At 41.9% G+C, this 25093-nt stretch overlaps 1 protein-coding gene across 3 annotated transcripts; it reads right to left on the reverse strand.

Annotated features, from left to right (window-relative positions):
* Nucleotides 1–40: 40 nt before the first annotated feature.
* CCDC191 (coiled-coil domain containing 191) lies at nt 41–25013 on the reverse strand. Of its 3 annotated transcripts, XR_014009188.1 has the most exons (18): nt 24819–25004; nt 23552–23590; nt 22809–22950; nt 22130–22276; nt 21481–21659; nt 20702–20925; nt 18915–19074; nt 17286–17476; nt 15027–15276; nt 12980–13455; nt 12130–12206; nt 10845–10927; nt 8286–8387; nt 7144–7287; nt 5217–5369; nt 4356–4510; nt 1709–1955; nt 41–459 (listed from the first exon to the last, which is right to left on the reverse strand). XR_014009188.1 is itself a non-coding variant. In XM_081198158.1 (17 exons), exons 1-17 carry the CDS (start codon nt 24888–24890, stop codon nt 1823–1825), a joined length of 2727 nt encoding a protein of 908 aa, XP_081054284.1. In that variant the 5' UTR covers nt 24891–25004; the 3' UTR covers nt 577–1822. The 3 variants fall into 3 exon arrangements, 2 of the variants coding, with proteins under 2 accessions (XP_081054284.1, XP_081054285.1); XM_081198158.1 differs by lacking the exon at nt 41–459 and having other exon boundaries at nt 577–1955; XM_081198159.1 differs by lacking the exons at nt 41–459; nt 1709–1955; nt 4356–4510; nt 5217–5369; nt 7144–7287 and adding an exon at nt 7364–8126 and having other exon boundaries at nt 8240–8387; nt 24819–25013.
* Nucleotides 25014–25093: the final 80 nt, after the last annotated feature.

Genomic DNA, 25093 nt, shown 5'->3' on the forward strand with positions numbered 1-25093 from the left:
GAGTGATTGTACCCAGAGTTATAAAAAAAATACTAAGCTCTGGAAAAACAAAATACCATCAAATTTATTACGTGCCCTTCACTAGCTGGCCCCCTGGCAGGTTACAGTAATTTAAAATTCAGAATTAAAAAGTTAATACAAATAATCACAAGAAATGGGTGGGTCTTGAACAATATACAGTACATCTCAGGTGTCCGAGGCAAAGAGGTGCATCTTTAGTCCAAGACTGTAGTAAACCAAAACTGTTATGTACTTTAAACTTTCTGAATGGCTTGAAGGACCGTCTGAATCAACTGAATATAGCTAAGCTGGTAATAAAGCAAAATCAAACGGATATGTATCTTCTTCAGTCTGCTTACTTACAAATTTTGGAGAGTGGGAGAGAACATTAACAGATTCCTTTGGGTTACTCTTGTAGAAATTAAGGTAACAAACCCAAGATTGAGCAGATTTCTTTTGCTTTTATTCTTTTAACCACCTCTACAGTCACAATTTGTGTGCAAAAAAGGGAGGGGTGCTAATACGCATTAGTTGTTGAGAACAAACTGGCTAGTTTGTAATTATTATTAATGTGGGTTTTTGTTTTTGTTTTTGCTTTTGTAACAAATCAGTACCTTAGCACTACAATTCAAATATCACCTCAAGTGGTATACTACTACAAGGGTTGCCCCTACTTGTTGGTTAACATTTAACTACGACTGGTTTATTTATACAATATACTAAAGGGTTTTTTTAATGTGTGGTGCTGTGCTATGAAGCCTGAAGACTTGCTTGACTGAGCTGATAAAATGCTAATTAAGATTCCACATGGCATCATGGGAGGTAAGTTATTGGACTTAGAATGTTTTGACATTCAAAGTCTACAAGCTGAAATGAAAATCCAGCAACTGAGAGATCCTCAAATGTGCCTAGGAACAGAAGGAGTTGCAAGGGCAAAGTAGCTCTAATATCAAAACCTCACATTTTTAAAGGACGGAAAGCTTTCTGACTATGAGGCATCTTAATTTGGTTTCCACAAAGTGAACTAGAACCCGTCACAGAATATCTGAATTTCCAATAACTGTTCCCAGCAGTGCTATCTGTACTGCTTTCTATAGCTTATTCTTATATCCCTTTCAGGCACTCTTTCCTTCATTCTAATTCAATGTTCAATTTGTGAGGAATAACGGTCTGTGGATTCAACATCTCCCTACCACCACATCAGTGGACTTGCTGGCTGTGTGGTTAATTCAGTAGTGAGAAAGAGTGAGACAGTGGTTGTCCCTGTTTATTGCTTGTTCTTGTGGATACACATTCATAATACAGGAGTTTGGGATAGCACAAGGAAGAGATTTCATGCTTGTGTCAGCAAATGGAGTTGCTCCTGTATGTTCACATATAGGTGCTTACCACAGGGAAGCAGGCAAATATGGGAAAAGGATTTAGTTGGAAAAATAGAAGCGCTGGCCTATATCAGCTTTGACTGCTACACTTTGATATTTTAGCAGGAGTTCAATAGAACAATTCCTCTTGGGGAATAAGGATGGAATTCAGAGTCTCCACAAGCATTGCAGCTTGCCAGGCGGAATGATTCCCCCTCTGTTCTCCTAACCCCTGAAACTAATCTCAGGAGGGACACTGAAGGAGGGGAAAGCCCTGTGATGCAAACAGAGATCCTTGCGCAGGGCTTTTGTGGATGGGCCTTGTCAGGTGGAACCTCCCCAAATACATTCTATCACACTGGACAGAGAAGTCTGTTTGCTAGAATGTCTGCAGATTCTCTGTCAACCAGAGAATGGTGCCTGTGAACTCCTTTTTTTCCTCTGTCTTCTGGTCTGAAATGTCACGTTCGGAAGTCTGGCAGAATTTCAGCCACTCTCTTCCTTAGCTGTTTTATTCTCTCTTCCTTCTCCCTTTCCTCTTTCATCAAAGATGGGAATTGCCTCCAGGCCCTGAACACAGTCTGCATTATCCTCCTACATAAAAAAATTGTGAGGGAGAGAAAAAAACCCAAGGTAACATAATTAAAGAGAGACATACATGCATTCAATGAAACACACATTGTATGGAACAAATTCCTCTCCTTTTTGACAATTTATTCTCACATTATTTACAAAAATCAAGAATATAACCAGTTTAAAACATTTTGGTAAACTTCCACTCGTCGCCCCATTTGCACAAGGGCTTCTTGCACAACAGAACTTCTCCCTGCATGCCCCCAACTTTCTGCAGTAAATTTGGGAGAGTGTGCAGGGAGGGAAAGGTTTGTTATACAAGCAGAAGTCCTTGCACTAATGGGTTGGCTTAGTTTGATACATCCCGTGGATTATTCTGGTAGAATATGGGCCCAGGAATAGGGCCTTTGCTGTTCACCCCAAGAGAGTGGGCAGAGAGAAGGTATTGCAGGCCTTTTTCAAGGCCCCATTCCCTCACAGGCCACATATCTGGAGTAGCCAGAGCCAGAGCTGGTGGTGACTGAAATCTGAAACAATAAACACCGCCCTGCTTCAATTTTCACAGTGGCTACTTCAGATTAGAATTTCCAATCCTATGCAGGTTTACTCAGAAAGAAGCTGCACTGGGTTTGATGGGGTTATTCTCAAGAGAAATACACAAATGATTTTTTTTTTGTACAATATATAACTACTGTATATAGGCCAGTATAGCTACTGTTCTAAAAAGCAAGTGAAATCCCTTTCTGACTTTAGTGTGCTATGCATACACACATATATGGAAGCATACCATAGGAGTATATACAAATGCTAGAAAGAAGGGTATTGTTTAATACTGGTGCAGCTATTTTCCTCCTCCAGGCCCTACAAAACTTACTAAATGCTTTTGTATAAGTGTACTGAGAATATTATCAGAGCTATTTTTTCCATAGGAACTGAGTGCTGGGGAAGGAAATTCCATTATCTTCCTGCACTGTTCTGTTGGCAGGAAAGGCTGAAGAGTGTAGTGTTTTGTTTTTAAATGGACAGGTAAGTGCCTTGGTACAATAGTTATTCATCAGGACTCCAAAGCCATCAAGTTGTTCGCCAACAGAAGCAAACCTCACCCCCTCCACCACCTTACTCCTGTGGGGATCTGTGCCAGCAAGAGGAACAGCTGCCTGTGCACAGAACAGAACTAATGAGAACTGGGGATAATGCCAACACAGCACAACTTGGCTGGAACATCACTGCTGTAGAGGATTGTCACGTAAACTACATAGTTCACAATAAGTTAATGATACTAGCCATGCTCCTCCCTTTTCAAAGGGTGGAACTACACCTTGTAACACTAAGCACACATCTCTTGTCAGTTTTATTGAAAAGTGTTCAACATGTTTTAGATACTAACTTTTTGTTTAGGGAAACACTCCATCTATGTAATACTTCCTTAGAAAATTAAATGTTTTTAATTTTAAAACATCAATCACTCAATTCCATTAATCGGTTACTTTTATGTTACTGTCATCAGCCCTGGGGCTGGTGACAATGAAGAGCAATCCTATATCCACTTGCGTGTAGGATTGCACAGTAGGAATATTAGTTGTGTTTGTAGGAAATGTAGACTGATAAGCAAGTAGTAGTGAGCACACCCCAATAACGTTACTGGGGAACCAGAGGAGGAAAGCTGCTTTCCTCCCTCCTCCAATGCTCCATCTCCCCTATTGACCATCTTCTGCCCAACCCACTCCGCAAGTTTACTTTGTTAACATTTTCCAGCTCATCATTGCATTTATTTCTCCTATAAATTTGCTGCTTTCTCAGGCTCTTGCCTTTTGCTCTGGCTCTAAATTTTCCATTTAAGTATTTTTTTCCAAAAAAACAAGCAAACTCAAGAGTCTGGTTCTTTGCTAGCTGCACTCACAAATTTTGGTCTTTGCTTTGTTCTCTCTCCTTTCAGGTCCCTGACTGGTAAGAATCAATCATATTTTTCCCTTTTGTACAATTAAGTAGCATACTAATGAGAGCATTGATGGCAGCCTCACTGTGAGTGTTCATCTTTTTTTGGAGGGTGCATTCATTGTGTAGACAAATTTATGAGAGTCTTACTCTCAGGTAATAATAATTTACTACTACTACAACAAATTATTATTAATAATTTTTGTTGCAATTTATTTATTTAATGAAGAGAGATTCAGTGCACCCATTTTCAAAGAAGGCGAAATACCAGAGAAAGTGTCCAGGCCTGGTGGACTCAATCTCTGGGGCTCTAGTTTCTGGGGCTCTCACCATCTCTAAATGCTGCAACTACAAAATATGAGAATCAAGAACCGCTTTGCAATCGGTGCAACAAACAAAATATGACAATATATGAAGGGAAAAGGGCAAATAGCAATTGGAATAAATGCAGCTTAAGTGAAACATATAGCCTATTTATATAGTCACCTGTCACTATACTGATCTGCAGTCTTCTGTTTTCTCCAGAAAATACTCTTTTCCTCATTGAGTACGTCAAACCAAGCCCAGAGGACCTTCTTCTTAAGTGAAGTTTCATGGAACTTTTTTGCACTCTCTTCCAAAGTAGATACATAATCCTTGTACTATACAACAAACACAAGGAAAGGAAGGGGAAATAGATTTCAGTATTGATATGTTTTATACAGGCACACAGCAACACAGATGGGAAGGAAAAAGCAAAGGAACAGAAGGCTGAGACAAGAGTTTTGAGTGGTTTGTGTGCAGGAAAATAAGAAATGAAACTAACGTTTCAAGGATAACAATAGCAAAATGTTTTGTTCATGGTCTGGGCTCCCTGTTTTCCACTATTTCATGCAGGCACTATTGAATGTACAATTCAGTGTTGTGAGGACCTCAGTTTCCATTTCTTTTCTTTTTTTTAAAAAAAGGGTACAGTCCTTTTCCCTGCCAAGTGTGTAGGAGAGGCAAAAACTGTGGCTCCAAACTGAGACCTGTACATTAGGAGTAGGAGAGCCACGTAGTTTTGTTCCAATGCAACTCCCAGGTACACTACAAGCACAGAGCATCCTGTTTCCCACAGTGGTGAACCAGATGCCTCTGGAAAGCTCACAAGCAGGAGATGAGGACGATAATCACCTTATCCCACTTTTGTTCCCTAATAACTGGTATTTAGACAGGCTTGCTGCCTCTGATCCTGAAGGAAACATATAACCAGCATTACCAGCAGACATCAATAAGCCTCATTCTTCATGAATCCTCTTTTAAAGCTAATAGAAAAGTCCATAGTTTATAACATTTCCATAGTAAGTAACACTTTCTCTTGCTCACCATTATCCAGTTCCTGAAGGACCTTCTGAGCAGCAGATGGGAATAAAGTCCCTCAGCCTGAGCTACTTTCCCAGCAAGGATCTCTTGCATATGATGAAGCCAGGCAAGCAGACACTTCCTTTGCAATCTAAAGCAATGATGCCTTTGTGCCACCTGAGCGCAAAGACCAAGGGAAAGAGAGAGAACTAGTTACTCCAATGATTACCGAGGGGCTACAGCTCTGCTGCAACGTTACTCTGGCTTACTGTCAGAAGTCCCCACCATCCATAACCTACATTTGTATTACAGAGGTACCTCGGGCTAAGAACTTATCGTATTTTTCGCTCTATTGGACGCAGTTTTTCCCCTCCAAAAATTGAGGGTTAATGTGTGTGCGTCCTATGGAGCGAATGCAGGCTTGTGCCATAGCCGCGCGCAACCCCTCTGGCAGGGAGAGGCTGCACGGGGCTATGGCTTCTTTAGCTCCACGCAGCCTCTCCCAGCAGGGAGAGGTTGCGTGGGGCTAAAGAGGAAGCCAAAACAGCCAGCGGGATCCATCCCGCTCGCTGCCTTGGCTTGTGCCATAGCCGTGCGCAATCCCTCCGGCAGGGAGAGGTTGTGTGCAGCCTGTACGCTGCTCTTTGGGGCTGGGGGGGGGGAAGATTTTTTTATTGATTTCCCCATCTAAAAACTAGGTGCGCCCTATGGTCTGGTGCGCCCTATGGAGCAAAAAATACGGTAATTCATTCTGGTGGTCCGTTCTTAACCTGAAATTGTTCTTAACCTGAAGCACCAGGGGCCTCCTGCTGCTGCGTGATTTCTGTCCTCATCCTGAAGCAAAGTTCTTAACCCAAGGTACTATTTCTGGGTTAGCAGAGTCTGTAACCTGAAGCGTCTGTAACCCGAGGTACCACTGTATTTCCACTCACGCTTTTCTGTTCCACTATAACTTTTCCAGAGCAAGCAACTGATCCTCTCCTTCCTTTCACTTTTACCTTGTAGTTCATCAGTATGATTACGTTTTATCCACTACTTATAGCGAGTGCTTATAACACGAGTAATACTTACAACATGATCTGGATCGGATTCACGGATCCTCCTGACCATGTGTGAATGCATATGGCCATTATTTAATTATTAACTGCAACAGAAGTGGATTTCCTGCACAAGCAGCGAGGCTTGGACTCAATGACCTTTGATCATCTCATCTACTTGAGAGTAAACCCTACTGAATTCAACAGGACTTACTCCTACAAAGACGTGATTAGAATTGTGCTGTAAACCCCGAGAGCTCAGCACAAACAGCATTAAAACCAAATCCTAATAAAGCAGTAAGCAAAATACCTACTTAAGACATTAAAATGTAATACTGGATTGACATCATTCCACATGCAAGTGATAAAAGCCAGCTTGAAACAAAAAACCTGCGATTTTACAGATTCTGCTTGATAAATTTATGTGAGAAACCATCTCCCGTTAACCGGTGCACATGCTATGAGGAAAGTCACCTATAACATTTTTATGCATCTCTTCCCGCAGTCTCCTCCTTCCCTTTAAAGCTCCACCCCAGCTGTTCCTTTCCTCTCTCAATTGAAATCCACTGGTGCTGAATGATTTCCCACCACCTGCACACCTAGGACCCACTTTAGTTGTGACTACAATTTGTTTTAAACTGTTTTTAATGCTGTATTTTATATTGCTGCAACCTGCCCTGTCCTGGTGAACAGTGGGTATAAATCTAACAACAACAAGGTGCATGAAAAGTCATAAGAGGTACCGGGGCTGAGCTCCCGCTAAGTCAAACTAAACTAGAACTGCTTCAGAAACTTTGGCTTGATGGCGCGAATTTTGACTCTTTGATGGCAGGCAGAAGGCTGGCTGAAGATTAACCCTCAAAACATGGAGCCAACCTTCCTTTCTAGACGCCCACTTTTACTCCAGTGCTTACCACCATATTTTCCTGAGTTTGCTGTATTAGTCTTTTCCAGGGCTCCAGCCCCTGCTTCTTCAGCAGGAACTTCTCATAATGTTCCTTCGCTTTTGATAAGAGCTGCTGCTCCCGCTCCAGCCTCTTCTGTTTTTCCAATTCTTTCTGCAATTAAGGATACATAAGAGATCAATTCCTGGAGTAAGAATACCTTGTAAAAAATGTCCACTACTTTTAATTTGGGCTTGCAACTAATTATTAGCATTAATAGTGGAGTTGCTGCTAGGAGGCTTTTCCAGACACAATCTTTTTGCTGGGCACACAGCACAGAATCATTAAAGTGCACAATTGATGTTGCCCCAGAAATCATCCCCATTATAATCCTTTCCCAATACAAAGAGCACTTACCTGTAAGTTACCAGTGAACAGCAATTCTTACCACGACAGGTGCAATTATTGCGTATTTTTATGCAGGGATGGAAACCATTTTGAATGGGCCACCAGTTTTTCATCTTTTTTCGTGAGACTGGGCTCACGCCCTAATCCGCACTTAAACTCTTAGCTGGTGTCAGGGGCTGGCACTATTTGACACTTGTCAAAGCCCAAACTCCAGCAGGTGGACCATTCGCACCCTTGAAGGCCCTGATTCTGCAGCTTTCCCCTCTTCCTCATGGTTTCCTTGCCCTCCCAAAGCACAAGTACAGGAACAAAATCATGAAGCAGCAGCAGAACCCACCTCCACTTGCCTTGTCCTCTCCTCCTCCTGGGCAATGGTGTGGATTGGGCCCAGAGGAAAAGGGTAAATGAATGGGAAATGGTGAAGGGCCCACTCAGAGAGGTATCTTTCACAAGGCCTCCCCAAAAACCTGGATCTGGCATTGCTTGAGCCCTAACCTACTGCCTGGCATCCTTGAAGCAAGGTTATACCACCACCACCAACACAATGCTAGCCTTTCTACAGGGGGTCATGGTTATCACTTCAAACAGTGATCAATAGTACAGCTCTGCAAGGGGAATGTTTTTAAAATGGCATTCTTCCCCCCCCCCCCACCTCTGAACAGCCCTTTACATTTACAGGCTGCCTTCTCCCACTTATTCCAAAGTGGCACAAAACAACCATCAAGTGCTGGAACTGGGAGAAGCAATCGCAATATTCTGCTCACCACTTTCTGCAGTCTCCGCTCCTCTTGCCTCTTCTGCAACTGAGCCTCCTTCTCTGCTGCTGCTTGCCTCTGACGTTCTTCTTCCTCGGCTTGCATCCGGGCCTAAAAATGGATAGAATAGAACACTAGTTCACTTACCATGAATGGGCCCTTCTGGGCTGGCATAATGAGACACCTGCTTAATGGGCTGTGCCAATCCACCCAGGCAGGGACCATGTGACTTGAAGCTTTAATATGTCATCTTCCCTCTGGCTTCCCCTCCAGTCTTTCCATCTGTGAGAAAGCTCCCGTTAAGTAAGATCCAAGTAAGAAGTATGGACAGAAAATTAATAAGAACACTAAGAAACACCCACACCACTAAGTGCAATCTGTTCCCAGTGGAATGAGAAAATGAGAGGAGGCCTTGCACTGGACATCTCACCATAGCTGTCAACTTTTCCCTTTTCTTGTGAGGAATCCTATTCAGAATAAGGGAATTTCCCTTTAAAAAGGGGAACCATTGACAGCTATGCATCTCACTATGCCGGCGCAGACGGCCAATCACCTGAGACAATTAACTGAGTTTTGAGCGACTAGACTGAACCATGCTGGGTCGTAAAGGAGTGACCCCTAAGAGAGGAGCTGCTCTTTAGAGGCAGAAAAAATTAAGGCCTGCAAAGCAAGTAGGGGGTGATCTCGTGCTGAACCCTAGGCCAGCAGTGGAAGGGAGGAAGAATAAGTAGACCTAGTTGCCAGGGAGAGTTCTGCTTCCTGGGTCTGGAGCCTTGAGAAGAAGCTGAACCTCTTGAGTGAGGACACTTAGCAGCCTTTTTAGTCTTTTTCTAGTCTCCCTTCTGTGGTACAGAAAAAGGGCAATTGCTTAGAACACCTTTTGTGCCTAAGATACTTTCTGAATTTTATTCCACTGAAATAATAGCCAGCAACAAATAAAAGCCCCAAATAATTTCTTTTGGAAAAAGGAGAGGCATCTGCAGAGATGTAGGGAACCTGTGCTGTTACAACTGGCTGGCTTTGACTGAACAACAGAAACAGAAATCACTGAACTTACTGGGTCATTTGAGGACCTCTGGTAAATAGCTGACATTGCAATCCATGCCATTTAAAGAAAGTGGCCTCTGCTCCATGAGTGGGAAATTGTGTTTTCACATGGTAGGAGAATTGGCTGTTTTATACCCTCCTGGGGTATAACAGCTAAGGCGGGGAGCAGCGGAACTTACCTCTTTTGCCTGTCGAGTGACTTTCCTTCCAGTTGTGAAGAGCGGCTCTACAACTCATGGCAGGAAGTCGCTAAGTCTACCTGAAGAATCGCTCTTGGTACAGAGGAGCCACAGGAGGCAGCTTTGTGGCAGGCAGCATTTAAGTGCTGGAATGCTGAGCAGAGGCTTTGTTGGAAGGGTTCTTAGCAGCAATTCAGCTTGAAGCAGTTCTCTCAAAATGAGAGGCTTCCCCCCCGCCCGCCCCCACTCCACTTGCAGGCACCACAGCAGCAGAAAGAATGAAGTGGAGAGGAGTGGGGGTGCAGGGAGGTAAGGAATTTTTAAATTTTATTAAGCAAGCCACACTGCTTAAAAAGGGAACGCTGAGGGAAACAATGAAGTGCAAGGCAGAAGTAGGAGAGAGAGGGGCTACACAAATCTGCTTGGGGGAAGGCAGAGATGAGGGAAACTAGGAGGAAAGATGATATATTAAGTCACATGATCCCTGCCTAGGCAAATGGGGACATACAACCCATCAAGCAGATGTCACACATGCTGGTCTGAGGAGAATAAAGTAATCTAAATATATCTTATTTAGAACTCACCCATCCCCACCTCTCCCAGGAAAGGCAGACTCCTCCCCACCCCAGCAGGAAGAGGCTGCATGGGAGGAAAGCATATGGGGATGACTTTCTTTGTGTGCCTTCTCATTCACAACGGTACCCCAACCCATCAAAAGCCTCCCCAGCACGATATTTGATATTGAGGGGCTCTGTGTGTGTAAGTGTAAAGAACTCATCACCATAATATGGGCCCTGTGGAAAGCCTTGAGGGCCATGGATTGCTCACTTTGCTATATACAGTCAGTGCCCCAGGGCTATTAAGTTATGATACACACAGGAACAGGACAAGATAAATTATGTATGATAAATTCCTGTATCTTGAGAATATTGGTGCATGCTTCAGTTTCTCAGAATAATGGCTGGACAGCAGTCTCAACAGTTGTTAGCCACAACAACTAGATGTTCAGAGATTGGATATTTCTAAGGTGTTAGGGACAAAGAAGAGGACAGAGTGATCACTATCCTGTTTCTCAGAGGCATCTGGTTGATCACTTTTGGAGACAGAATATAGAATTAAATAAACTAGATGGACTTTTGTCAGACCCAGCAGTTCAGTTCTTATATTGCTATGGAGCATATCAATTTCAGTCCTTGTGTGCTTTAAATTCACTTGATTTTCATTTTTAAATAACAAATTGGACTTGGCCTTTTGATTTAGCAGCATGTTGGTTAAAAAACCAACCAACCAACCTGTATCGATGTTGCACTCTTGGTTTAAGCCAGCATTCAACTTTACTTACCAACTTCTCCTCTTCCCGTTTTTTCTTTGCTTCTTCCAGTTCTCTTCTCCTTTCTGCCCGCTGAATTGCTCTCTCCTCCATGGCTAAAAATTGTGCAATAAGGAGTACAACACTTAGAACAAGTGAAGCACAGTGACATAAAGAATGCAGAGTTCCATTTACAAAATTGTGTCTGACTTGACCTGGTAATATCAAAGGAAGGAAAGTGAGAACTGCCATGTTGTTTCATCTAGCTCTAATTTGTCATCAGTGGCAACCTGTAAAATTAGCTGTTAGGTTTATTTTGTTGGGAACCTCTTAAAACTTAACAAATATTTTTATTTTAAAGAACAGAAGGAATAGTAAGAAGTGGTTTATATGTATATACCCTCCTCTATATATTTCTATAATTTATATGTTGTATGACAAATTTCACTATGTATTATGTATGTGTACACTCAATTCTATTTAAATTTATTTATTTTTCCTAAAGAAGCAAAAATAAATGGCTGTAGATCACCATGTTCCTCTGGCTTTGAAGAATTTTCCCTTTCCTACTCCTTGTATGCCTTCTGTTTTTAGTTTCCACATCCGATGGGCAGAGCCTGTCTCCCCCCACTTTTCTTTTTACTGATGTGAACCTCTTTCAGAATGAGTAATTGTAAAAAATAGTAGTAAATGAATAAAAACACTCAGTCCCTGAAGCTGAGGGTTCAAAACCATGTGTTGTATGTTGCTCAAAGCCAAGTGTCATATGTTGAAAGCAAAATGCCTCCAGTAAACGTGTTCCATATGTGTGTTGAACAATCTGCAAGCCTAGTTCAACGGCTGTGCACAAGCTCCAGGAAGTCACAGTTAACCCTTGATTCCCATTACATGCATACTGGGAACTGCAGTTAATGGCTTCTGAACAAGCCAGGACTTGTAAGCCAACTTCAAATATGGTTTCACATTCTGGCTTCTTTGGAACCAAAGTTCCCAATTGCACATAACAATTGGTTAACTGTGGCTTCCAAGCTCTGCTGCTCCACAGTGAGGACTGAAGGAACAGTATGCATGTGCACAGAACTAAATCTGATTGTGTAAATATGACCCTTGCGACCCACCATGTCTGGGTTCAAACAAGTGCTGGGTTGTGTAAAGTTATTATCAAGTATGTAGGGCCCTGAGACTCCTGAAATGGTGGTGTTTAAATGGTGGTATTTTCTCCATAACTACAGGTCTCATCTTTTACTACACTTTCCCCTAAGTATCCAAGGAAAAGGCTCCATCAAGTGCAGAAGGAGAATCTACATCAAGAATATACCTTTGAGTAAGGGATGTGGTGTGGACAGCACTTTCAGGCTCCTCTTGCTTTGGATAGCTGGCTGGTAATTTTCTGATCTGAAAGAAAGTGAAAAATGAATGGACATAACCAATTTAAATGACCCTGCTCTGAGTAAAACTTAGCTGAGTATCACCCAATGGATCAATGGGCTGAATGACAGGACTCAATACCGTATTTTTCCTGCCTTTGTACAGCAGACGCATCATTTCATGCAGGAAACCTAAGAACAAGCTTTGGTTACAGCTTGTGATTTTTCTAGAGTGAGGCAAACCATAAGGCCAGGGTTCAGATGACATCTTAAGCCAAACTATAACTTGGCTCATAGCAAACGAGCAGGAGATGAGGAGAAGTAAAGCAGCCACGATCTCCTCTCTGGAAACCAGTGTTCATGCTAAACAGTAACTTGGCTTAGTGTTATTTGTGAGCCAGCGCACTATGTAGAACAAGAAAGAACGATAAGTAGTCTTAAATGGGGAGACACTCTCCCATCTCACTCTGTAATGCAAAACAGAACAATACACGTGGGCTTTGCTAATGTATGCCTCTTCATAATTTGTAAAGTACGCAGAGATATTTCAAAGGAGTCTGCTATTTACAGCACTATAATCCTATACTAAAGCTATTATTAGGGGAAGGAATCAATTAACACTACTCAAATAATAACAGAGGAAGAGAGAAGGATCAACATGCCTCATATTTGGCCATTTCACTCCCTAATGAGCTATCAGAGATGTTTAGAAACATCATGGTATTGTCTCAAAGCCCGCTGTCCTAACAGGACATTGTGTAGCCATCAGATAATTGGATCTTTGTACTCTTAGCTCTGTACCTTAAAGACTCTGTATTCCTGCTCTCTCTCAACTGCTTTCCTTCCCGAGTTTTGGGGGCCTGGTTGTTAAGTGCCTTGGTAACTGCCGTGGCTTGTTCAGCTTCCTCCTTGGCCTTCTTTAGCCTCTCATTTTCCTGAAGTCTAAGGATTAGTTCTTCCTGCTCTTTGAGCTGTCGTTTCTGCTCTTCAATCAGCTGCTGCTGGAAGGCATGGCGGTGCTCCAGGGGACCCCTTAAGACAGAGGACATTTTTTGTTTTGGTGGTTCAAGATGCTGCAAGGAACTTCTTGCTTGGTTACCAAACACTGCTCGATCTTGAGCATTCAAAGCAGCATGCTTCAGGGTGACCTGCCATGCCCATTTTGGCTGCTTTGGAGAATGAAGATCACGTTTTTGACTTGTCTCTGGAGAGCAGGAGTTTGCTCTTTCTACATTTGCCATTCTGGGATCATCCTGTGAACAGGGTATTGTAGCCACCTGGAAAGGGAGGATAAAGCCTACGTTACTTATAAAAATTAAGGTCTCAGTTCTCGTTGAACAAACGTTTTTTATATGTTATATGAAGCTGCAACTACTTCCATAGCATCTGATTCCATAGCCTGTCATCTCTTAAAGAAATATTATTCCTTCATGGTGTTCAGAAAACCAAGTTTCCCAAAGTCATTTGCTTACAAAGACAGGAAAATTCTTGAAAACCTAAAAGATGGAAGACTGGGACCCTAAAGAATAGTCAGCAATGGCAGAAAGCATGTGTGTTTATTCGCTCCATGCTTGTTTTGAGAACTTCCAATAAATGCTCATTGAGGAATACACAACACGCAAGTCCTCCTAGTGCACCAGACACAACTCCCTTTGATATTATATCAAGTTTGTCTTTACCTGCAATGCCTGCAATCTGTTCCTAGTTTGTTTGTTTTTTGGAGGTGGGGGGGGGGAGAAGATGCAGGAGAAGAATCTTGCTAACACACCTCTGGCCTACTTGTGAGTTCTGCATTTTGTAACTATTGTTATCATCTATTTACTGAGCCTACTAGGTATGCATACCGGAGAATCTATTTAGTTTCATAAGAAAGGGGGCAGGTGTAACTTTCCTGTGTTGGTAAAACTGCTCTGGCTATGCACTTGGAGACTTTGTGTTTGGCTCAGGCTGCTTGTTTGTGACTTGGCCCCCAGGATTCTACAGGAAGTCAAACTGGATAGAGGTCCAGAGCTCACACAATCCTTCCCTCTAGTGTCACTGCAACTCTGAAAAGAGAGTCCCTATATTTATTTGAGTGCAAGAATGCCTCCCTGGTTTTTTTGTTTTTGTTTTTGTTTAGAATTGGCTATAGGAAAACTTGAAGGAATCACTTTATTTACAGCTGCTCCATTTCTTGATCAGTGAATGTAGTTCTTCCAAAGTCCCTTTCAGAAGGGAGTTAGGTGTGACAGGCCAGGGCTTTGTGTACCATCCACCAAACCGCTTGAAATGGAGTCTCCTTGTCACAGATGAAGTTATTCATATTTCTCTTTTGCATACATGACTGGCAACTGGGGAGCCAAATGATGTGACACAGGAATCCAGATGTGGCCCAGTTTAGTCAACTGCCAATCTCTATTTTATATTTATTTGAAGTATTTATAGGCCCCCATTTGGAGAAAGGGTGGCTAACTTGTTGCCCTCCAAATGTTGTTGCCCTCCAAATCTCAACAACCCCACTCAGCATGGCTAATGGTTACATCTGGAGGGACACAGATTAGCCATTCCATTTTAGGGCACAGCCCTCCCATGGTAGCGTACAACAGCGAGATAAAATACACTGAGATACATTTGAAGCATCAAACCATAAAAATTCAGTACCGCAGGGAAGCAGGATCTTGAGAATCAACAGCATAAAGCACTACTAACGAAAGGCAGACCGGAACATCTGAGTTCTGAAGGTACACCAGAAATTCTGCACCATAGGAAGTGTGCATTAGTTCCATAGGAAGAAGGTTCCACACTATGGGAGTGATGATGATGAGGTATTTGTTTGTGAGAGAAAAAGCACAATGCAAAATCAGTTTACCTCTGTAGGACTCACGGGTTGATCCCAAGCTTCTTTTGACTCATGAGTTCTCTTGGCATCCTGGGAGACGTCTGTAGCAAGTTTCCCCAGTGCCACTTCCTCTAATAGCTTTGCCATTTTCCTCCTTGTATCTTCTTTTTTCAATTGTAGTTCTCTCTTTTCCACCTCCGTTCGGCTCCAGCAATGCCATTCGGCAAAATAACGGCGCAAAATGCTCTTCCGATTAAACTCTATAGCCAACTGTTTCCCCCTAAAAATAAATGTTCATTAAAATCAATTGCAAATTCCTCAGATTAGGAGGATGTGTGTCTACCCCACTATTTTAGAATTTTAGTATAGATTGATTGGATTACTACTGCTGTAAAAAGGCATGTTAGCCAATATAGGCTTATATTATAAAATGTAGTATAAACACCAACGACTGGGAAACAATGTCTTGCTAGCGCTCCGATTGGAGAACAGCCTTTGCCAAAGGTGTCATGGGATTTGAAGACACTTGAACTCGGGACGAAAGGGAGAAACACACTAAGAGGAAGACATGCTTGGCAAACCCTCACCATGATCTACAACCGCCTGGAAACCTATGTCCCCGCTGTGGAAGAATGTGTGAATCCAGAATTGGCCTCCACAGTCACTTATGGACTCACTTTTAAAATCGTGTTAATAGAAGACAATCTTACTCGGCTACAAGTGATTGCCAAAGAAAGAAGAATATTATTGGTTGGTGTGGTTGGTTTTTTTTTAAATACAATTACTTCTTACTAACTACTTAATATATTTTCCTGCTTGTTATTTTGCAATCTGTTACAATCAGAGGCTGCTGCTAATAAGAGCTGTATCAGCAGCATATTCCCCAGTTAAGGCATTAGGCCAAAGGTGGCAGATGTAAAGTATGCAACCCGACAAAGTTTTTCTTCATAATGACCAGCAGCAGATGCACTTTGCCCAGATCAGATGCACTTTGCCTAGCTCTTGTTAAGTTAATGGATTCCTAATTTAGTTTCTGAGACAATCAATGGAACAATAATTTCATCCATTATAGATTTGACTTATCAAGACTTTGAGATCATGTTCATGTCAGAAGGCCTAAGAAGAACAGGGAAAACTAGAACTGAATAATATATATCAGAAGTCCTTTTGGGCTTGTTAAAGGAGCAACAGGAAAGCAAGGCCTTTATTTTTAAGCAGATATCAAACACTGCAACTATGTTTTACTCAGAGACCTATTGAAATTAATGGACTTAACTTAGTCATGCTCATTAATTTCACTGACTCTTACTACAATTTAGTTGAGTACCACTCCATATTTCCCTGCGCCCACCTCTCTCCCCTTCCTCTTTTGTTTTCCCCTAGGAAAGTCAGGCCTCCCCATTTGGCCTGCAACATGGTTTGTCTCAAACTAACCTCGTCCATCACCCAACGCTGCATGATGTCATCAGGCATAAGACAGGTAAAAACTGTGGTGCCAAACTCAAAAGGAAGGCTCAGGAGCACGCACTAGGTGAGCTCCTGGTTCTTCCTTTGCAGCCAAGACTTGGATTCTTTTTGAATTCAAGCCATGGGTTCAAAGGAAGACTACTCCTTTGCAGTTCAAGCAGTAACTGCGAAGGAAGAACCAGGAGAGCACCTTGACGTTTCAATCAGCTGATGTGACTGACAAGTGGGTAGCCCCACCCCCCTGTCAAAGGGGCCATGGAGAGTTAGCCACTTCTGGAATTGGCCAGATCCAGTTCCACACCCCTGTCATATTCCAAATGTTAATGCCACACGCAATGGTGGTGCTATAGAAAATAAGTTATAGATCCTGATTGAGCCAATCTTTTCATGAATCAGCGAGGAGCAGAAGAGCCTAAAAGCATGCCATTTCACTGTCTCCAACATTCATCCTCTTGTTGGTTGTTTTGTTTTTAAAGAGATCATTATTTTACCATTTTGGTTCAGGCACAAAAATGTACAGTAGTACCTCAGGTTACATACGCTTCAGGTTACAGACTCCGCTAACCCAGAAATAGTGCTTCAGGATGAGAACAGAAATCATGCTCTGGCGGCGCAGAGGCAGCAGGAGGCCCCATTAGCTAAAGTGGTGCTTCAGGTTAAGAACAGTTTCAGGTTAAGAACGGACCTCCGGAACAAATTAAGTACTTAACCCGAGGTATCACTGTATATGGCTGGAACTGGTCCCTAAAACAGCAGCAGATATTTTCCTCATACTATCAACATCCTGGGGAGGGGGGGAGGTGAAGTGTTAAATGCCGCTACCTGTTCTGATTGCGAAGCTGGTTCTCCAGTTTTTTAGTCTCCTGCTCTAACTTCTGAGACCATGTGTAATCTCTCCAGGCTCGCAAGGTCTTCAGCTGGCACTTCCAGTCAGCAAGGGCCCTTGCTTTCCCCATCTTAATCCTGAGATCCAGAATAAGCTTGTACCAGGCAGAGAAATACTTCCGTAGGCACTGCATTGGGGATGGTTACGAAATCAAGTAACTATATGATAGCTTTCCTCTTTCAACAAACCTTCTAAGTGGAGATCTTTATCATAGTTGGTATCAGTACTGGATTTGAAATCGTTTTTATAGAATCAGAGAATTGCAGAGCTAGAAGGGACCCAGAGGCTCATCTAATCTGCTCCTTTGAAATGCAGGAATCTCAACTAGATCATACAATTTTTTATATGTTTCAATTGCATTGCAAAAATTGCTTTGAGGTACTTCATGGGAGGTTAATGACAAATGAAGTAATAATGTTCCATCACATCTACTGTTCTGATCCTATCATCTCCTATTTTCTTTATCTTTTTAGTCTTCAGAGTTTTGCTGACAATAGAAGGTTGATTAACAGGAAAACAAACTTCTCTTTTCACACTTTGCCTTCAGAACTGACTTTACCTTTTACCTTTTCTAGAATACCTCTCTGTGTTACAGAACCAAAGGATTCTTATTTTCTCTCCCAAATTCACTTGTTATGACTTTTCCCTTATTAAAAAAACCCAAATTGAAAGAACTTTAGAATTTTTTAGAACAAATCTACTACCTCTTCAACTTCCAGTACTATTACATGTGTTTTTCTCAAGTATCATCACAATTCCACATATTACTTATACTGTTCTATAGGAAATTGCATTTAACTGCATTTAAATTATTATTATTATTTAAATAATGCTTTAGGGGCTGGCTGCTTGGCTCAATAATTTATTTGCTATTTCCTTCTTTATTACAATCTAAAACACAACATTAGCTACCGTGGACATTTTTTGGAAAGGCTCAGTATAATGTTCAAGAAAGTCAAAGCAGAACAAGTATTATTCCCAAATAACAATTTATAGTACAATCGTATGCATTTGTATTAAGAAGGAAGTCTTACTATATTTCAATGAGATTTACTCCCTAATAAGTGAGTTTAAGATTGCAGCTTTGGTCTGTTGTTATGCATTCTCCCCTATTTACTGTTCTAGCCTTCTCTTTAAGTGCACAAACAAATGATATAACCATTCACTGCCATTTTCAACACCAAACCTCAACAGTGCAGTAGCAGCCGCAAGAAAGGTTCACTCAGTCTTCCTGCATGAAAGGGACAATGAAGGTGTAAAGGAGATTCAAAACCATCTGTGCACGCAGCCAATGTGACACTGTGTTCTATTTCCAGGTATAAACTAAACGGCTGGGTAGTTTTCACGGCAAATCTCAGCTCCTGCCACTCAACTGCTCACTATGATCAATAGTCTCGCTCTCCTCACATCTTGTAAAAATATATATATTGGGATCTTAATCTTCAGTTGATCTAGGTCAGCCTGACACGGGGAGCTGGTTTCTCGGTTTACAGAGAGCTGACCCATGACTATCGCTGAGACACATCTGGCTCAAAGCGCTGAAAAAAGATAATGAATGCTCTCACCTTCTGATTTGCAATGTCAATTTTGCTCAGCAGCTCCTGCATCCTGGTTTGTTTCTCTTTCCTTTCTCCTTCTATCTCACAATCCAGATGGACTGGCACAGGAGGCATGCCGACTTCTACCAGCCTCTTAATTTTTTTTAAATCGTGCCTCTTTCTTTCCCTGAAAATAAAGCAATCTGTGAGAGGCCAGAGGCAAATAGTAGAGCATAAGAGGACTGTGATAGTCATCTCATGACCTTCAGCCAGTTCTCATATTATTACTTTTCTGTTACCCAACTCTGTTTGTGAGCCCATTTATCAAGATTCATTAGGTGCTTGCTACATTTTTCTCTCTATCCTATGTCTGTATTAGTTGCAGGTCTCAAAGGAATATAGTTCTGCTACCTGCAGTTAGGAAAGTTTTATGTAAGTATAAAAGGAGATCTGTCTCAGTGAAAAGTATACTGCATAAAATCAGTATTGTACATGCCACTTAGCGATAGGAATCATAGCAATATAAGGTTCTTGTGGCTTAAAGGCAGCCAGAAGTTCACAATACATAATCCCATTAGTCAGGGGTAGACATTCAAAAAGATGATGTAGAAAAACTAAGGGACAGATTCAACTAATGAGTCCCAATAGCAGAAGCCCACTCAAGTAAGTCCACTGGCGCAACAGGGATTCCTGCACCCCCCCTCCCTGTATGCCCTGACTTTGGTGGGGTTCAGGAGAACCTCCAGAACAGCACAGAGGGGGAGCATCATTCCATCTGGCAAGCTAAAAAGCTTGTGCTGATGGAACAAATGCCATAGCACTACAATGAATTCTTCCCAAGGATTCCATGGTTACCTAAAGAAGCAAACATCAGAGAATGGTCTTCTTGAGCCACCTACCACTGCAGAAGCACCTGCAGTTCAAAGGAGCAGTTAAGGTGACCAAATATAAAGGACCCTCCATCTATGGGGATTTGAATTTTGCATGTGAAGAATGTTTGAGGCAGCAAATTGGTGTGCATTTGGAATATTTTGCCCTAGCCAACGTTCATATAACCAACCAATCACCAAGAGCGATAATCATCTTATAACAGCACATGAAAAGATTCAAGTGGCCTTTTGGGGGGACCTAATAGTGTTTGCTCTCTGCTGTAGAAATGCCAAAATGTTTCAGTTGAAGTACTATGCAACTAAGTCCCATTGAGCATAGTGGGACTTATTTCCGAGTACTTATGAGAGCTGCATAATACCACAAATGGACAGTTTCCTTTAATTTAATTTGTACAGTATAAGTAAAAATAAAAGGGCACACATGATATTAGGCCAATTTTTCAAATTGCAAGCTCAGAAAGGGAGGAAAATCAGCTTTCCAGGTCTACAAATCTGAAGAAACTTCATGGTTTCCAGGAGCTGATGAAGCTTCACATAACTTAGAAATAAGTTATTAAAATGTATGGCTTATATATCGTGCCTTCTTTCTCCCTCAGAACTCTTACCGTATTTTTCGCTCTATAACACACACCCGACCATAACACGCACGTAGTTTTTAGAGGAAAATCCGTAGGCATGCCACTCATAGGCATTCCCTCCATAACACGCACAGACATTTCCCCTTACTTTTTAGGAGGAAAAAAGTGAGTGTTATGGTGCAAAAAATACGGTATGTTTTATGCATGGGATTCCCAAGAATCTCCCATCCAGATTATGATCAGATTTAGACTTACTTCCGCAAGTTTGCTCCGTTACACATTATCAGACTGTGCTCTGGTATCTAAAATGCATTTGAATGCCAAGTTCTTGTTTTCCTTAACTTACATTTTCCTGGCATCTTCCATGAGATGCCTTCTTTCTACCAACTCTTTTCGTAGCTTCACCATCTGTTTCTGAATTTCCTCTTCTTCTCTCCTGGCTTTCAGAACCTTCTTCTTCTTCTCCTCTTGGAGTTGCCTCTGGGCCTCTGACATTGCCAATTTTTTCAGGGCCTTCTCTTGTTTCAGAAGCTCTTGCTCCTTCTGTCTCCTGAGCCGATTTTCTTTTACCTGAGAAACAAAATCAAGACCAAGATCATATTTTGTTGTTTTAAACTACAGGACTATGGTATACAAATTGTTGTAGATGTGTTGGTTTCAGGGCAGCTACACCTTTGCCACGACTACTGTGTTTCTCCATTAAATCCTTCCAGAGTACACCAAGGTTCAGGAAATCCATCGAGAAATATAACTAGAATCCCACTAATGTATGCTCCCCAACACTTGACTGCCATCAAGGATGATAACTATGTGGATGACACAAGTGAAGTGCTCGGATATCTCCATGCAATCATTGCTTCTATAACTGGCAAATGTAAATAGAAACCCTGGATACACTGTTATGCTGGAATTGGCCTCTGATGTAGTATTCTAAAATGCATGGAAACAGACAAAAACATCAGCACTATTCTTGGAGAACAATTCACCAGTAACTTCAATTGTACTACAGTAAAAACATGGCTCAGGAAACAGTTTACTTAACAAAACCATTTAAGAAACACTACACTATTTTTTACAACTGTACCTTACAATAGTAGGTGCCTTAAGGCTGTCTTCTCCAAATACCTGTTTATGCCTTAATTCCATGGTAATTCGTGGGTCTTTGGGCTTCCTTTTCTCCTTAAGTTCTTCAGTTCTAAGGTTTCCCAATATACCACTGTCAACAACTTCACTCTGCAGTAGATCCTGCAGAATATCTTGTACTGTTGTATTTTCCATCTCATCTTCCAGATAACCATAAAAATCTAAAATACCAAGCAAAACAATCCAGAAATGGCACCAAACATTTTTAAGCATACCATTCTTTCATTTCCTGCTTGTGTTAAAATTCAGGTACCCTGGTTAGCAACAAGACATATAATGCTTTTACAAGTATGCAAAATAAGATATTTGGTATTTATTATCACTTGTTTAAGCTTGATATCAGTGAAGACCCAAACGACTTGATCAATATTAATTGATGAATACAGCTCCATCTGAATGTTACATTTGCTTCATGTCATGAACTGAGCCATTTTAATATCAGAGCAGAACGTACTAATGTAGAGCCAAACAACACTACAAACTTTGCATGACTTCCTTGGTACTTGAACTATAAACGTAGACATAAGTGCAAGGAAGTTCTATTCATTTTGACAATTTCCCATTAAATGGTACTCAATATTATCATTATACATTCTCTAGATCCAAGTTTAAAATTGAGGCAAGTTCTCACCATCAAATTTTTCATACTTCTGAAAGCCAGTGGGGGACTCCTGGGGAGGACGAGAATGAGCCAATGGATTTTCAGCAGAATCTTCTTGATCATCTGCAAGTTCCAACTTCAGTTTTGAATTCAACCAATCATTAAGGAGCTCTTGGGCTACATTGATGAAAGCAGCAATGGATGTTAATTGGATAAGAAGTGGCAACTAGAGCTAAAATTCTAAAAGAAAAGCAGCTTTACACTTCAAGCCTGAACACATGTTTCTGTATATCTTTTAATACTCTCTTCTTAGTTAAGTTGGCCTTAGATTTGTATTCTATTTTACTGTTGATGTTGTTTACATTGGATATTTTATGGAGGGTATAACATTCAGTAATAAAAATTATACTAATCAGATTCTAATTTTTAATTTGTTAACTTTACATCATTTGCATTAAAGCAGAGGTTTTCAAGCTTTTTGAGTTCATGGCTCCCTTGGGGGTTATCCTGTTGTTATTCTGTCTCTCACAGCTACAATAAACCTACCATTAAAATTATGAACTGGTCATTTCTTTGTCAGAGAGCAAATGGGCAAATTTAGCTGGGGATCAAATACTTTTCCTCCTCACTGTACCTAATGCAAGTCTTCTGCAAAGTAGCTAAAAATATAGATATATTAATCTGGACCAGCATCACATTTAGGCAATACCTTCCACATATGCCTCATCATGATCTTGCAGCTGCTCTGTCGTTTCCAAATCTAGCACAGGGCCATGAAGTCCTCGAGAATAAGATGTCTTTTTAAAGGAAAACGTCTCAGAAACAGCAAACTCAGATGCTTGTTCCACTCGCTAAGAAAGAGAATGACAGACATATGTATCAGGAAGTGTTCATGCACACGAAAACTTATACCAGAACTAACTTAGTTGGTCTATAAGGTGCTACTGGACTTTTTTTTCATTTTTATTTCGACTGCGTCAGACCAACACGGCTACCTAACTGAAATTAAACATTAGTCAGGGAGGGAGGGAATAGAGGGCACTTTAGATGTGTAAGGTCCAAAGTTTCTTTCCATGGCACCTTAGGTAGCTATTCCAATCAGAATAGACAATACTGGGGTAGGAAGACCCATTGTCTTATGTCATATAAGGGTCACAATCTCAAAGAAAAAAATTTGCACAGTGAAATGCAGAGATTTCACTCACAGTTTACACAGTTAAGGCTACTGATACCAGCTCAGACCTGCTTGTGTAGCAGCTCATTAATCAGTATATTAAATGGATCCAAATACAAAGAGAAGCCACTAACTCCAAAACATGCCATACCTTGACACTAAGAAAGTACTGGTCTAATTTTATCCAGGATGATTATTCAGAAATTAATCCCACTGAGTACAATAGGCATCACTCTCATGTAAATAGGAAGGTTATGCATCACTTTCTTCTCCCTTACCTTAATCCAGTGCTCCACATTGTCAGGATCAAGTTTTGTCTGGGGGAGAAACATTACAATAGTTTAGCACTGAGCTAGCTATTAATATTAAAGTAAAACTAAAAGACCTCTGTCTTTGCAAGCCCCTAGATAGCTTAAGGTTGAAATCATCCTAAGCACACCTAAAGAGTAAGTAAGCTCTACTGAACTCTGAGACTTACTCCCTAGTGACTAGTATTCAGAGGCACTGTGCCTCAGATACTGGTGGCAGCATTGAGTAGTAGTAACTGATAGCCTTAACCTGCATTAATTTGTGAAAGCAGTCCAAACCGGGGGGGGGGGGGGCTGACACACCTAGCATCAACCAGTTTCATTGCTTAATTATGTGTTGCATGAATAAATACTTTGTTTTGTCTATCACAGCTCCCCCACCACTCAGCTTCACCATTAGTGTAGAGTCAGAGTGGGACCTGGGTGACTCAGCCACGAAGCTTCTTAGCCTAAACTATATGGACTCCCTCAGAAGGTGGTGGGAGGTTTCTATCTAAGCAGAGGTTGGTTGGTTAGATGGCCATCTGTCATGGATGCTCCAGTTGAGATTCCTGCAAAGAAGGGGAGTTGGACTAGATGAGCCTCAAGGGGGGGGGGGGGGAATCCCTTCCAACTATACAATTCTGTGATTCTAAGTATTGTGGATGCTGTGAGCAGCTTTGAGCAAGGTTCACCATACAAAAGTGGCATACAAATACAGTGGTACCTCAGGTTACATACGCTTCAGGTTACATACGCTTCAGGTTACAGACTCCGCTAACCCACAAATAGTACCTCAGGTTAAGAACTTTGCTTCAGGATGAGAACAGAAATCGTGCTCCGGCGGCGCGGCAACAGCAGGAGGCCCCATTAGCTAAAGTGGTGCTTCAGGTTAAGAACAGTTTCAGGTTAAGAACGGACCTCCGGAACAAATTAAGTACTTAACCCGAGGTACCACTGTAGACAATTGTTTCGATCCTGGAAGAAGGCACAGCTGGTTGCTACACTGCCCACCTGCAGCCTACGATTCTACCCCACAGGGTTGTTGTGGGAAAGATTGCATGACGAGTGGGGGGAGGAACCATGTTCACCACCTTGAGCTCTTCGGAGGAAAAGGTGGGATATAAATGCAATAAACGGAGACCAGGCGAGAGCGAGAAGAACTCCTTTCTGCCTATTTCCCATCCAACTATAACTTCACGCTGGAACAGCTGCCTGGGTCGGCGGAGGCAGGAGGCACAACAACTCTCATCCCTACCTTCTGCCGAGACGCCGACTGGCTGAAGCGCCGCCAGCGGTACAACTCAGGTCTGTGTCTCATAACCGCCATTGGCGAAGCTAGAGGCAGACGCCTTCCTTTCTTCCTTCCTTCCCCGAAGCCAGCTCCCCCCCCCGTTTGCTCCGAGGGATGCTGGGAAACGAAGTCCTTTCCTCCCCTTCCCCAAGCGTGCGCCTATAGCAGAAGGCGAGAGCGAACTACGAGACCCAGGTTGCCGCGCGCGACCAGAGCGCGGCGTCCTTCAGCTTCGCCAT

The sequence above is a fragment of the Podarcis bocagei genome (assembly GCF_964188305.1).
Source record: "Podarcis bocagei genome assembly, chromosome: 6".
Lineage (NCBI taxonomy): Eukaryota > Metazoa > Chordata > Lepidosauria > Squamata > Lacertidae > Podarcis > Podarcis bocagei.

Coding starts and splice junctions, on each gene's coding strand:
- CCDC191 (XM_081198158.1), bottom strand. CDS start 24,890: ATGGCGGTTATGAGACACAGACCTGAGTTGTACCGCTGGCGGCGCTTC. Junction 22,277..22,808: donor TGATGAGGCATATGTGGAAG/GTATTGCCTAAA, acceptor TCATCAATGTAG/CCCAAGAGCTCCTTAATGAT. Junction 13,456..15,026: donor AACCCGTGAGTCCTACAGAG/GTAAACTGATTT, acceptor CTCCCTTTCCAG/GTGGCTACAATACCCTGTTC.